Genomic DNA, 15,580 nt, shown 5'->3' with positions numbered 1-15,580 from the left:
AACAGTTAATACGTTCCGAATCTCAGCGATGGCGTAGTGATAACGTCGTCGCCTTTTAATCAAAGGGTCTCGGGTTCGACACACAGACACTGGAGGACACTCCAGAAGCTCACGCTGTAAAACATTACAAACATTAAAATCTCATCCAACGATTTCTAATTAAGGTCACTGAACAAAGCAACATAAAAATGAGCAAAGTATGTTAGTAATGCCTATCCCAGTAGTCCAAACTTAGTATTCTTAACGCAGAATATTAGGATTAATATTCAATATCCAACTGATCAGAGGATTCAGCCCTATAATCAAGAGGTACCTCAGTAACATAATCTAATTAAATAAAAAAGTGAAACACTACTTAAGTTCTATGGTTACACATCAATACATTTACACATATAGAATTTCTTTGGTTTTATTAATAAGAATTATGAAGGAATAAAGGAAGAAAAAATCATAATGCTCAATTAGCAGCTTCAGCTCATAATTGTGTTTCTTATTTCAACACAGTCTTTCAGTTTAGAAACAAGATACATATGAATTCAAATATTAAATTATTTGATGGTATTTGACTCGTGTCAACTCTACCTGATCAAAAAAGTGGAAATGACACCTTAATGGTGGCTCCGGAAGCTTTTCCGAAGGTGTAAAGTGTCATTATCGTCTGGGTTGCCCAGACTTGTTGCAAGCAACTAGTTACATTTACTGTTCTGTGCAATGTGGAGTACAGTCACCGCCAAAAAAGGGGACACTTATATCCTGAAATGCTCGCTACCGTGCAAAGCGTTATGTGTGTTGCCTAACTCTTCTGCGACAAGTTGATTTGAATATTAAATTTTCAATGGCAACCTCTACCATGACCGTAGAGTTAGCTAACTCACACAACGCTTTGCAGGGAAGTGGGTATTTCAGGATATAGGTGCATCATTTGTATTGCCGCTGACTTTACATTCAAAAACAAGTTCCCCTATTTCTTTTGACTAGTGTGAGCAGCGTATTCAATATGTGTCGTCAGTCTTCTGTTGGAATGTTCATTTGTTTTAATTTATGAGGACTATACACTATTTATTGTACTATGTCAGTCCGCTTTAGTATATATTGCATTGTTTTTCGGTGTATGCATAGACACTATACCAATTACAACATTAAGAGCATGTGCATAAGCCCTTCCCTAGAGGGGTGGAAAACAATGACCGTTGTCGGTGCCAGGCGAACACAGTGACGTCAAACGGTTAGGGTTTATAGAAATTAACATTGAGCGTAGGTTTCCAGGTGAAGTGTTAATCACTTCTGCTTGTTTACTCGTAAACGAAAACCGTGGTTAAGTGAATGTGTGAAGCAGGCTATGAAACAACTAAACAGAACAATTTAACGAGTTGTTTAACTTGCTCTAGCACTGTGCAGTTTGCTTTCACTGAATGCGGAAATGAAATGTCAACATACGCATTATGGATTTAGGTGTCAAGCCTGAAACCCAAAAACTTTATTTATTTTATGTCAAATCTCTTTGTACAAATAATGAAGCAAATGTAGTGTAAAATATATAAATGCACGTTGGATTGGCCGATTATTCCGATGCCAGATGTTCTGCAGCGTAGGAACGTTGTGTTATGATAAAGCCCATGTCGCTTATCTCTGCAGAGAAGGAGGGGGGGGATGGAGTAGGCAGAGCGAAGCAGTTCATGCTGCTGCGATGGCTGGTAACTGCAGTCGCTTCCCCCTCCACGCAATCCCTTTCCCTCTCACGTGTTCAATGATTGAGCCGTCTCGCGTCACTACTTGCGCAGAGACTTGTTTTCGTTCGCTTGCTCCAGAGATAGCCGGGACAGAGTATAAGCCAATATTCACGTAGGGGCTTATCGGTTTGGTCGCTTTTCTGCACTTGTGGCTAACCGCGACGAAAGTCGAATTAAGATCCAATACATGCTACTTCACAAGTCACGTGGTTTTGTTTACATCTACTTCTTTCTTACAGTGGACGGAGAGTGTCGTGCGCGCGCAGGATATGGGACTACAACACGTAGAGGACGTGGAGTCAAATAACATTTTCTCTCTTTTACTCTTTGTTTCAACAATAGGATCTGCCGAAAAATAAAGTTGTATCCTGTATGAATGCAACAACTAAGCATGATTGTCACTGACCTTCATTTATAACGAGTACCATGCAAAAATAATAATAATAATAATAATAGAGCTAGTAAACCATTCCATGACCTCGTACCCTTTCCCATGAATGTTATTTGTTCATTTTACGTATAAAACACCTGGAAATTCGGAAACATTATGTTACTAATTTTAATGCAAACATGACCATTCGTTCATCCATTCATTTCTCCTTCTCGGTCTTAGTAAAAAGGTTTTTCTGCAACGTTCAGGCTTTCCGATCTTGAGCTTTGCCCTTCATGTCAGCATAAGACTCACTTAATTTACTCGTAATATCATCTAATCATCATTTTCTTCCCCGGATCCTTTCCCCTTAACCATCCCTTCCATTGCGTATCATTGGAAATACCGTCGTTACACTATTCTGTGCAGTCACCTAACTTTTAAGGAGCCTAAGTGGATTATAATAGCAAAATTTCAATGGTATCTTCTATCACTTCCGTAGAGTTAGGCAACACACACAACGTCCATTTTAATGCCGATGACTGTACATAGCCCCTTCACATTATATATATATACGAACCGGTCCTCGTGACGTAGTGGTTAGTAATTCTTGAAAACCCACTTTTATGCACTGCGAATCAAGAAACTATTCCTACACTAAAGTGTAACGTGGAATCCTAAACATTGAACTGTGCCACGAAAATCTAACCCGGGATCTTTGATTTCAAGGTCACTGTGATAGAATAGAATAAAGATGTATTTCAGTATGAGCCTTTGCGGCTGTACGCACATTTCCATACATCAATGAAGTTTTTCTTCTTCTCCCCCCTCCCCCCATAACCCCTCTCCTTATGTCCTCACATGTTCACTTATTCTCTCTCTTTGTCCAGACGTAATGTGGAAGGTTTCCAGGTCCCTTATTTGAGTTTCGTCCCTTCCAGCAATTTCCCTCCCCGTAATGGCCTTCATTAGCCCATCCATTTTTGATTCGTTCATATCCCTTATGTATTTCCGTCGATTCTCTGCTGTTTCTTTTCACTGGAGGAGAATGTGGAATTTCGTCTCGTCTTCCCCACACATTGGACATTCTGCACTCCCGTCCTCTCTCACGCGCTTGAATTGTGCCCACCCCCCAGCCTGAACCATGCCAAACCCGTCCTGTCACTCGCTCCGCACACGTCTACGTATTTTCGCCTTCCCCAGTGCCTATCCCCATCCACGATTTGTGCCGTAATTAAAGATACTTTCCCCGCACATTCTGCCAAAATGTTTTGTATGCTGATGTCCTCCAATCTGACCCGCGTTATCCCAATTTCCTTCATGCCAGCCCTCCCCTCGACTCCTCCTTCTCAAATCTATCTCAGTCCTATGGTGTATGGTTCCTTCTTTATCATTGTTGCCCATTATAACCACTATGGTGGTTAATGTTTTGCGAATTCTGCAAAACATACGGGATTTAGTTTGTGCATTTCCTTTCGTCAATTCATCGTCTGCATCCTCATCATAGTGGTAGAAAATGGATGTGAAATGATGATGTACAGTTTGCGTGGCGCACACACGCACTAAAGGCGACAACATACACAGCGACAAGGCAAAAGCCTAGGGTTTAACTCCTCCCCTTAAATCATGCGTGTGCTACCATGCAATATGTTGCATATCCAAATGTTTGTCTTTGTATTAGATAAAGTGTTCATACTGTACTTTTTGTCTAGGACTCTTTACATTACAAAGGTTTTCCATTCTCTTCATTGGTTGAATATCAGTAGCATACTAATTTTATTTGTCGTTTCCGACAGAAAAATAAATGTTAATGGCAACCCTGAAATTTGTGCCACATGTGTGCATAAGTACATGATAGAAGATGCCATTTTTCAAAGGCTCGTAGCGTCGAAAGAAAACTATTAGTCTATTTTACTTCGCTTTCCTTCCACTTTTGGCTAATCGCGACGATAGGAATGGGTTACATGATAACATTGATGAAAGGACGTTCACAGATAACACCTGGACAGAGATTCGAACCCGGGCATCTTAGCGTTGCAGCGCGCTGCACTAACCACTCCAGCACGGAGGCCGGCTCCTCAACGATCAAAATTGATTGATAAGAGTGCGGCTCTATTGGATTTATTTGATCTATTGTCGTTTCAATCTTAATTAATATTTGTAATATTGTGTCGCATTGCTTAATTACTTTGTTCATGTAGAGGACACACACGTGTGTGCCGAATCACCTAGCGAATAAAGAAGCTCTAACCATGTAACCCTTCGATCACCGATGTAAAATTTCTGGTTTGTTGAGGTGTGGGTGCTCATAAAATAAATTTCGCAACAGCGAGAGACGTCACTAGTGACGTCATTAAAGGGCACTGATTGGTGGACGAGTTGAGGTAAATGTGCAGGAAAAAGACGGCCCTTGTATACCGGCAGCTGTGTGTGTGTGTGTGTGTGAGAGAGAGAGAGAGAGAGAGAGAGAGAGAGCGTCGCCTTGTCTTCAGTTAATATTTAAATTCTTGGTTTAATCTTTATTTTGTGAGCATAACTGTTGATAGGTTGTGAATTGATTGGTTGATCATTCCAAAGAAAGTTAATTTAGTTGAATTTTCATATTACCATTTTCGTCAAGAAAGGAACTTCCCTCTCTCTCATGCGAGCTCTCCCACTCATGTAAACTAGGATCTTAAGTAAATGTTGAACAAATTATCCAACTTATCTGTCTGAAAAAAATATATTGTTTGAGTGGATTATGTTGTCCTATTTTGAATACTGAAAATCAGGTTACTGTTCAACCGAGCTTTAAGAACCTCGTAAGAGCCCAGATTCTGGTAGGAGTTCAGCTCCGAAAGGCGGTTGCCACCAGGAGGAGTTAAAATTGTATATTGGTAACCGGATGCTTTTTCCATTGGCAGGTACAACTGGCAGAAGGTGCTGCTGGTGTACACCGTGAACGACTACCAGGAGGTGTCGGGGCCGCAGACGTGCATGCTGATGATGAAGACGCTGGTGCAGTCCCTGAAGGAGAAGAACATCATCTACGACACATACGACATGGACGAGAACAAGGAGGACAGCCTCGGCGACAACTTGAAGCGGGAGGTCGGATACGAGTACACTGGTGAGTGGTTACCATCATTATTTGATTTTGTACTCTTTGTGTACAGGGTGCTCGAGAAATCACGTTACACCAAGTATGTCACGTAATACATGATATCGACACGAGACTAGGGCATTGTCTTGTTCTCTTTTCGCTCTCGATGGCAAGTCTTGGCTCTCGAAAAATATAGTGTGAACAATATACACAGCGTGTCACTGTTCAAACTTCCACAGCGTATGGGTGTGAGTAGCGTAGAACAACATTTCTTCGTAACATTTTTTTTCCGTTTGACGCTACGAGCCCTCGAAAAAACAGAATTTTATCCTGAGTTTACATCAGGTTGTGTACTATTGATTGATTTGATTGATTTAGTTTATTTTACTTCGCGTTTTGTGCCTCTAGGCTAATTTGCGAAGATGGGGATGAGTGATGAAATGATGAAATTGATGAATGGACATTCACAAACAACCAAGCCCGACCGAGATTCGAACCCGGGACCCTTGGATGTTGTGTACTAGTCACGAAAGTCAGGAAAGAGTAAAGAAATCCATGAGTAGGTCAAGAAATAAAGAAATTATATTTGTAGTCAAGAATGTTTGATATCACGGTGATTGATTGATTTTGCTCGCTTTTCTGCTTCTTTTGGCTAATCGCGAAGATGAGGATGAATGGTGGTAAGATAAGATCACACACACATAGAAGATTATACTGGCTGCGAGTTCAGATTCCACAGTCTCGCTAGTCCCTAAATGCAGTCCAGAGTGTACTACATGGAAGGTAACATTAATTATTCCATGCATTAACACATAAAGCAAGTCAAATTCTCTTGTTAAAGTACATCTTTAATTTTCAGCTGAACAGGCCTTTTGGTAGGGGATTTTCATTAAATAAACAATATTCTCCCTATTTGCTAATTTAAACATCACCCAAGTATTGGTGACATGAATAAAGGTTAAGAAAAACGAAAGAATGGTCAAGATAAAGTCAAGAATATTGGATTTGTTATTTTGGTAGACACCCTGTATATGCAACCACGCATCACAGACTCGCAATTACGACTAATGGATTGGCTCTGTAATTACTACAAACAAACTGTGTGACTTATCTGTAAATAACCAGATTGTTCGCTTGGTATGTCTGAAGAAGTCCCATAGTAAAGTACATTCGGTTTCATTTAATTATTCTTTTGTTCATGAAGGCTCGAACGAGATCGAGAGCCTCGGGAAATAAGTATCGATTCTGCAGACGAGTGTCTCGTTATCGAAGGGTCTGATCTCGTTCTTGCCTCCAGACTCTCTAATTTGATTCATTTATATTTGAACTTTGTTTCCTTCCGTTTTTTTTAATATTTTAAATCACAATTTCGGTTCATTATTACACTGACTGATTTTATGTTTTGAGCAGTATATGTTCCTATTTGTAAGTTTAATGATGCACAAGAACCGCTGGACATTTGAAATTCTCATGACTTGTTAATGTAAATAGGAACCATAGGAACTTTGTTTCCGAGCTATTTTGTCTGAACTATAAACTCAGTTTTTATGTTTCTGTTATGTTGAGCTTCCTTATTTTTTTTTGGTTACCCATTCCTAATTTGAATTTGCAATATTCCACTTACAGGCTAATCTGTGTAAAAATTATCTAGAAAAGTGCAAGTAAGTCATTTTTTAAAAGGTGCTGTTAATATGAAACCCTCTATTTTGTGAAGTGGTGATCATAGGAATTTTTTAAGAAAATACAAAATATTGATAATTTCAGAAGAGTAGTTTCAATTTAATGAAAAAGTTAATTATTATCAATGTTACGAATGTTTAACGCATGCAATAGCTATTTATTCTGATAGAAAATAATGAACCAAAGTAAAATCCGTTTTGATTTTTCAAATCTATTTTTTAAAAAAAATCACACATGCATTCCTGTGAGTACCGCAGCATATAAACTAGACATTATGAAATATTTGTAAAACGTGCATGTAATATGGAACACTGTTTCATATTACCAGTACCATATTGCATTCAAACATTGCAATGTTGAAAACATGGTAACTTACCATTGAAACGAACAAGACTAAATATATGTAAACACGTGATGATATTTCAAAGTGTCTGGTTAAATCATCAAAAGCTGCAGACAAAATAGGTTTAAAATACCTTTCCTGAGATTTGAAATTCAACGAAAGACAAAAGTGCTTCTCGAACACCCACCATTACACAAATTGCTACTTTAGCGCTGTCCTATGACCTTCAGGGCAAACTAACAAACAAGTGACAAGTGTCGTCATCATCACTTAAAGTGCAGCCGTGTGTTCTTCAGATATTGAGGGGTTGCATACTATCAGCAGGGTTCTATATTACACTTTAATCTCTAATGACGTCACATTAGTCAAGTTTGGTAAACATATTAGTAATATTTTTTAAAATCTTTTCTTACAGGTGAGTACTGAATTTTTGTTACTTCACTTTCATGTGAAATTTCATGTTCGTCGGTGGTTCATACTGGTGAGTACATATTTTTTCATTATTTTGTTGTCCTTTGTTGCATGGAAATATGTGTCTATTTCTGTATATTGCTCACTTCTCTTTGTAGTCTACATCCAGGATTTCACTCGGGGAGATAACGTGAGTTTTTCAATGGATTATTTCAGAAACAGAGAGCGATATTGTGCAATTTTCGTGTTATGGGCCAACACGGGATGATTTTAGAGAAATTTCGGCTCTACAATAAAGAACACTATACTTTTAAAACCGTGCGACAGAAAGCGTCAAGCGAAAAAAGCTTGAACATGATATCTTTTTCGATTTATCATCTGAAATTCACGTTAACCACATTACAAACAGAACGAAAAGAGCAGAAGTAATTCATGAGTTTTGTGACACATTAGTGACAAAGAATGGTTCAATCATAGTTTAATAAGCGTGAACTCTTATGTGCCTCATATATTCGTTCGAGGGTAAACGAATTGGAATTTTGCTTAAGTACTCAGCCTCAGTGTGTACCTCAAGAAAATATATCCCCTCAATCATTTCCCCTTTCCACTTCATATTTTCCTTCATTTCTATCTTCCCTGTCCCGTGCGTTCATATTTACGACAGGCGGATTTCGGTTTTGATTTATTGTTTTCCGCTGCTATAATGTTCATTCTCTGTGACTTTCAGAATTGAAAACCTTGGCAATTTACTTGACGTACTTCATTCTGGGCATACCTGTCTTATTTCCTTATGTCTCTGGATATGTCATAATATATTGTATCTCTTTTAGGTGATGGATTTCCAAAACCTGTCTCAAATCATCTTCGCTCATAACTCTGTATATCCATTAGACGGCAGTAGTATCGCATTTTGAAATCTTCCTGCCTTCATCTTCAGTGTCCATGTTCCACATCCATATAGCGTCATGCTCCTTTAGGAATCTCTTTCTTACAGCCATTTTCTCAGAGTTCCTGGAGGCTAGTAATTGCTTCTTCTTCTTTCACTGGATTATCCTGCTTGTGGGATTTCATTCCTTCATCTTCTATCATTCGTTATTGTAGCTACTCCCAAAATAGAAGAATTGTTCCACCACGTCGATCCTATCCTGCCCTATCGTTAAGTTTGTCCTTAGGGGGCCAGTGTTTTCTGCGGAAATCTATGTCTCCTTTACATTTCTAGTACAGGAAAATATGCAGCCTGCCCCAAGATGATTATCAGGGTTTCATAGTCGTTTAATTTCCCTTACATGTGGGGTACAAGGACAAAGTTTATGTGGGAGATAGCAACACTCAACAAGTTTATACAGTGTACCTTACAAATACTCAATGTGAGCACCTTTCGTGACACGGCACACATCCATCCAGTAGTCCAAAGCTTCTCGTCGCTTTCGTTCGACACACTTGGACATCCAGAACTCTTCCCTTTGCAGACACATCCAGTTGTTTGGAACTTATTAAACCATTGACGAATGTTGTTATCGGACGGAGGATCACTTCCAAATCGCCGCCGAAAAGCTCTCTGAACTGAAACAACATAACCACACCTTGCAATAACTCAAAAGGACTTCTGCACGGGAGTCGCCATCTTGTAATACACCTAAGCCCCGCGACAGGTTAAGTTTGCAGCAGGTTTTATGTATTAATCCGCGCGGAAGTGACGTTCAGAATCTCCCGTGCCAGTCTTGCCTCAACCGCCGAGCTGTCCATGTCACAGACAGTGAGAAAATCGGCAGTATTGCAGCGGAACTACAGTCTCCGCGCACGTTTGGGTCTATATATGTTAAAAGTTGCTGCAAACTTGACCTGTCGCGGGGCTTAAGCCTCTGTGACGGATGGGAAACAAATGATAAGCGCTCAGGGTAGCAAACTTCCACAGGCGTTCTTATCATACATGTACAATATAAACATTAACCTTCGTCTGTTGCAATACACCAACTACTTGAAACCCAGATAATGATTTTGGGACACGGTGTATATCTGTTTCAAGAACAGGTTCACATCTGGAAACAGATTTCTCAGCTAATGAGGATCGTCTGTTCTCTGGCAGAAAGAGATACTGGAATAAAGATTTACATAAATTAAAGTTTGTGTACACGAACACACAACAGTAATGTTTGAATAAGCGTGTTAATGTATATCACTTACCGACATATGTGTGACGTTCAGTAGAATAGCAATAAAAGTTACGAAATTTGTTGACAACAAAATGAAATCCGAAATATAAAGATTCATACGAAACAACAATCAACTCACAGTTCAATTGTGTAAAACGCTGAATTACTTAATGGCTTACTGAACAATGTACACCATGATACTCTTTATAAATAAGTGTTATTATACTGCAAAGTACTGAATGGAGCACACTTGCTCTTAAATTGCGACGTATTACTTCTAAGGGAGATGGTGTGTTCTGTACGAACATTCGAAGTGGAAATTCTTGTGTGTGTAGGCAAGGCTTGGTCAAGTTTCTTACTAGGTGGGAAATGCTCACGTGCTCAACGTGGAGCCAGTGCAGATCGTGGGAGAATGCGTATGCAAATTATCCTAGCTGGCGAGATGCTTTATGAAAATTTTCTCAACTTGGTTGATGGCTCCCCCCCCTCCCCTCCGGGCCCCTCTCACTTCGAACACCGTTCTACGCAGTATTCACCGTGGACTGAAAGGGGTCGCAAGATAATTACCTTTGAGTTTTAACTGTTTCGTCAACGTTCCATCGCCTCTAATTGCTTCGTTCGCAGCCCTCGCGTCTCTCAACATCCTGTTTTGACTAATTCTCATTAGCTGCATTTGCGTGTTTCACGGTATTTACGCACAAACAGACTTCTGGTCTGTTTGGGCAATTTATAGAAAGTTTGTAGTTCGTCAATTTCAGTCATGTTCAGACTATTTCGAGATTTCTAGAGATATAAAGAGTAATGTCATACTCTGCCTGTATTCTAATTTTTAACAACGATTTTACAATCAATAATTCAAAATAATGTTTTTTAAAGCATCGAAAGAAAATTCGAAAAATCATGGTTAAACAAAATATAAACTCAAATAAAAATAAGTTTTGTTGACTATCTCATAAAAGAATCATTGAATTTTGCTATGAAAATAACATTTATAAAATATCATAGTCTTTTCCTTCACGATACCTGCTTAACAATGCAGAGTAGCTATTGAGAATTACTGATGCAAGAAGACAGTGTAACAATAAGTAAGAGAAAGAACGATAGAGTGCGCAGCAATAACTCTGTTTTAAATTTGTGTATGCATGACTTTTGAGGTGGAATTTATCCCATGTAATTGTTTATATTTAGTACAAGTTAACACAAGTTTCTGAAATCTTTTTCCATGTCGAATCATTTAAAAATTTTAACCAAACGCGCAGACCACCTGCAAAAACTTTAAATAAAAATAGATGTTATATAGGAATTGACTGCATCAATTCATGGTCAGCTAAAATGTAATTGTAGGGTTCAGAGTAAAACATGGTAAATGACATTCTGCTCATTATTGAATTTTTTAAGCAGACTGGTTATTAGAAGCTATACTGTAGATAAATTGTTTTCGTGTTATGGTTACCAATTTCAGAAGGATCAATGAGTTGAGTGCAAATTGATTATATAGCAAAATCACGCGAAAATTGAAGGATTGCTCTTTTTACTTTTTAACTCCTTAATAAGCAAAATGTCACCAGGTTTTACCACCCATGCCTGCATAGCATCAGTATTTGCGCTTCTTACTACTTGTAAACTCTCACTACTTTCTACGTGATGTAAAAAAAAGTAACCTATCTTTCATATGGGGCTGTTTCTGGTTACCTATATGCGGACCACACTTTGTGAACTCGTCTGGAGTGTAGTTCTATTTTTGCTCCCCCCCCCCTCCCCTGACACGCTGAGCTCGCTGGTGAGGAGTGTCGAGTGGAACTCTTGGTGGATTGTCGCGCTGATACAGCGGAACCTGTTGATGCTAGCTTAGATAGATGGCGCCTCTTTCTTGCTACTGTCGCGAGGAGAAAAGTTCTACCAAAAGGCTTACGTTAGAAATACATTCACTAAAACTTTTGAGACACATAAAAGATTCATTCCCTACAAACATTTAACAGACTGCAAATGTACTTCCGGCTACTGAAATTCGTTGAGTACAACTTACTGCCATTAAAGGTTCTTTACCCATAGATAACAAGAAAAGAAATAACCCTTACTAAGGGGTTGACGAGAAATCAGTATTCTCTAGGGACACTCGCAGAAGGAGGAGGATGCTCTGGGTGATGGTGATTGGTGGCCTGCCAGTTGCCCTCGGCGGATCGCGAGTGGTGTCATCTATCATCTCAAACGTGACTGACGTACCCTTTGCATCTCAATGCCTCATTAACATCTGGCTGTTGACGTGAGTGGGTTTCGCCCCCTTTTCACATATCCCGCTGAACTCTTAGCGAATAACCCTCCTGGTTTGCACAATGTACTCAAAGGTTTAGCAATTAATTCGTTGGCTTTTGTACAGTGACTTGCACAAGTAGAATGTTGTCCAGTTATAAGCAACCACGCACGCAACCATCAATACACAGCAAATTGTCGCGTGCTATACCGTGAAAGGATATGCATTCCGATGGAAAGAATCAGTGACAAATTCCTGGAGATTTTACACCCGTACAGTAACTTTCCAAACGCGAAAAGGATGTCAAGCCGAACAATTTTTCTAAACTACTTTTTCCTCTCTTCCCCCTAGTTTTGGAACCTCGTCTTGTAATAAAGGGTTGCCGTATTTCATCCCCGGTAGACACACATTGCACTGTGGTTCAGATTCCACTTTAAACTGTAGGTCGAATCCCGATTAACTTTTCTGACTATAAAATGAACTTTGTATCAATTTTGATACTCTTTGCTAGGAAGCACTGAAAAACGGCATTTTTATCTGTCACATGTACCAAAGGCAAAATAAATCGTAGGCAAATTGTACATGACCATTTTCATTCATTCTGTTTTCAACAATGTGATGATAATGAGTTGAAATATAAAAGTTAATAAGTAAAGGACAACATAAGCTTCGAATCAGCAGAATTAAAAAAACAATACAGTATACAAATTAAAAAAGAATGAAAGTAGCGATTGACAACTTACTTACTATTATTTTTGCCGTTGACTGTACAACCACGGACAGAAATTCATGGTTACCAGTGATGGTTATTTTCTCTGTCAGAAAAGAACAATATTTTTATTATACTGTGGACAAACCGACCAGAGAAGTGGAAGTAGAAGAAAGAACAAGCGCAGAGAAAGTAAATGTTTTCAGCTCAAGACTGTTAAGAATGAGAATAAAACAGATTCTAACATTTTCAAGGTTATTTCTAATTAATATAGGGGAACATGAGATAAGCCTTGTACGTTTGTGTAATGTTTTTCCACTCTTCAGGATTGATGTTAGCGGCATCTATTGATTAAATTCAACAACAGCTACTTTTCACGTCAACTTCATAACCATTTTCTCCTCGTAATCGACAATACATGGTGATGAAATATTGAAATCTTCCATTTGCATTTAACGTTCATTTTTTTCCTGCTTTGAAGAGATTATGTGGAAAAATGAAATGACAAAAATATGCTGTTTATCTGCAACAAGGTAAAACTTTGCTAAACTTTTCCATTATCGTATTTGTGTACCATTCTCTGTTGTAATACCCACAATCTTTTTCATCCCGTTGAATTATTTTCGTGTATATTTTCCCCGTTTTGTTAGATATTTCTCATATAGTTTGGCTGTCAGATATAAACTTTATTATTTGCAAACTATTTTCTTACGAATGCTTTTTAATAAACGAATTATAAGTTGATTAATTTTCTCCGCGTCGATGCTTAGGAGTTGGTAATAAGTCAAAGCGACTAAGGGTATGGTCACACTTTATTTTTACATTAACGTACATGGCAGAAAACGGCACGACGAATAACACTAGGTAAATATGTGATCGGTCACACCAGTGGCATGCACGGGATTTTGGAAAGGGGCGGTTAGGTTTATCTCCCTGCCTCTGACATGATTTTTTTATGGAATACTGGGCCAAAGGAGGGTTATAACCCCGCCAACCCCTCCTTGGGCACGCCACTGGGCTGCGCTGGCGTGTAGGACTGTGTTTCACCCACCACTGAACCAAGTCAGTTTTTTTTTTTCTGCCGAATTCGCCAGAAGTGTAGTGTCTGGCGCTATTAATATTTCCCTGAGTTGTGTGGTTGACAATAGTGGACAATAACAAGTTAATCGACTTGTATTATGTTATGTTCGTATGTCAGTAGAGACACATGAATCAAGAACTATCGCAATACCGAACCAGGCAACTGTGCCTCAAAATCAATCTTTCGTTATTAAAAATACGTCCAAACAATATTTTTTTTCCAGAATATCATTAACCCACTCCGATCACTCTCCGTAATATTTATTTTCAATAATTTGTTTTCATTTTGATTAGGGCTGAGAAGATGCCGATGTATTGGAATTCATCTACCGATACCAGCCGACACTTTTCTGGCATTTTTGTATTTCACAGAGGTCCGCAAGAAATGTCGCGCGACACTTTCGTAGATTTTAATTATCATAGAAATTATACAAAATTCAAACTTTCTTTTTATTTTGCACCAATTTTGCATCAGAACTACAGGGTGATCCGTTCGAGATGTCAGAAAAGTAAACCGTTATATACAATAGGTTAATGTGCGTATCTACGAGCAGCTTGTTGTAATATAAACAGAAAGGGCGTAAGTTTCGAGTGAATGGAGGTTTACAAACTTCAGCCACATGGCGGCGCTAATGTTTATAGTAACAAAGGTGGTGGTCACGTCACAACAGCGCACACAGTATGTCGTATGGTATGCGAAATTTTCGAGTATTACATGCATGCTACTGCCGCCACGCTGCTGAAGACTGTAAACCTCCACTCACTCGAAACGTACATCCGTTCTGCTTATATTACAACAAACTACTCACAGATATCTACATAACGGTTTATTTTCTGACATCTCAAACTGATCACCCTGTATCTTTTGTGATAATATAATATCTATTTTAATATTCAGATATAATTTTTCAATATTCTAAAGTAAATTTGTTGGTAATTTGATGCATATTATTTGAGAAGAATATTTACACACCAATAGTGATCAATATTTACAACAAATTTTATTTCCAAGTATCAGTAAGAGTAACGATATCAGCCCTAATTTTGATACACCCTGCACATCAAATTGTACCAACAGAATGATGATTTTTCCTGACTGTGTGACCCCCATATCAACAAAATGTCCGTCAGTCGAACTCGGGAGATCACGACAGTGTAAAGGATATTTGATACACTGTGACCATACGCTAACTCACATATCTAGAAACTATAATTGATACTCGTCTAAATTTTAATATTCAACTTGTCCTGTTTCTCAAAGGTATCAGGGTCTGAATTTGCTTAAGGTTGATATGTTATTAGCTTTACATATAGTCTTTCCTCCAGAATCGTAGTAATGTTAGATTGAAACATGGAAAACACGTGGATATTTCCTTGTCTTGTTGTGTAAACTATTTCATGAGTTTTCAACCCATTCCCTTCGTCACAATTAACATCGGTTTTAGCTCATGACGAAAAACATTTAAACATGTGACCACAGTTAATTCCTTAAGCGAATTATTTGTACATTATTGTACACTAAGTCACTACTATAAAACAATCCACTCCACCGCATCGTTAATGCACACAATACACGAGGTTGGCTCAACACATACTCGATCATACCGAAGGTCGTGTGATGCCTGCCCACCGCGGACATTTCACTCCAGATCTGCTCTCAGGTGCCCATCTTTGAGAGGCTGGGTGAGCCCCTCAGCAGCGTATGTAGACACACCGACAGAGAAACTACATAATGAGCTCTCTTTCGAAACTCGCGGCCTATCGATCCCCC

General features: G+C 38.8%; 1 protein-coding gene across 1 annotated transcript in view; it reads left to right on the top strand.

Moving 5' to 3' along the window:
- The window catches only part of LOC146003964 (atrial natriuretic peptide receptor 1), a 1,164,278-nt gene that overhangs the window by 302,494 nt on the left and 846,204 nt on the right, over positions 1-15,580 (top strand). The window contains exon 3 of the mRNA XM_083142500.1: positions 5,004-5,209. Coding sequence (XP_082998626.1) covers positions 5,004-5,209 — 206 coding nt within the window. The remainder of the gene's footprint in view (positions 1-5,003; positions 5,210-15,580) is intronic.

The sequence above is a fragment of the Lepisma saccharinum genome, chromosome 1, assembly GCF_977018435.1.
Source record: "Lepisma saccharinum chromosome 1, izLepSacc3.1, whole genome shotgun sequence".
Taxonomy (NCBI): Eukaryota; Metazoa; Arthropoda; class Insecta; order Zygentoma; family Lepismatidae; genus Lepisma; species Lepisma saccharinum.
This window is presented reverse-complemented; position numbering and strand designations above follow the sequence as displayed.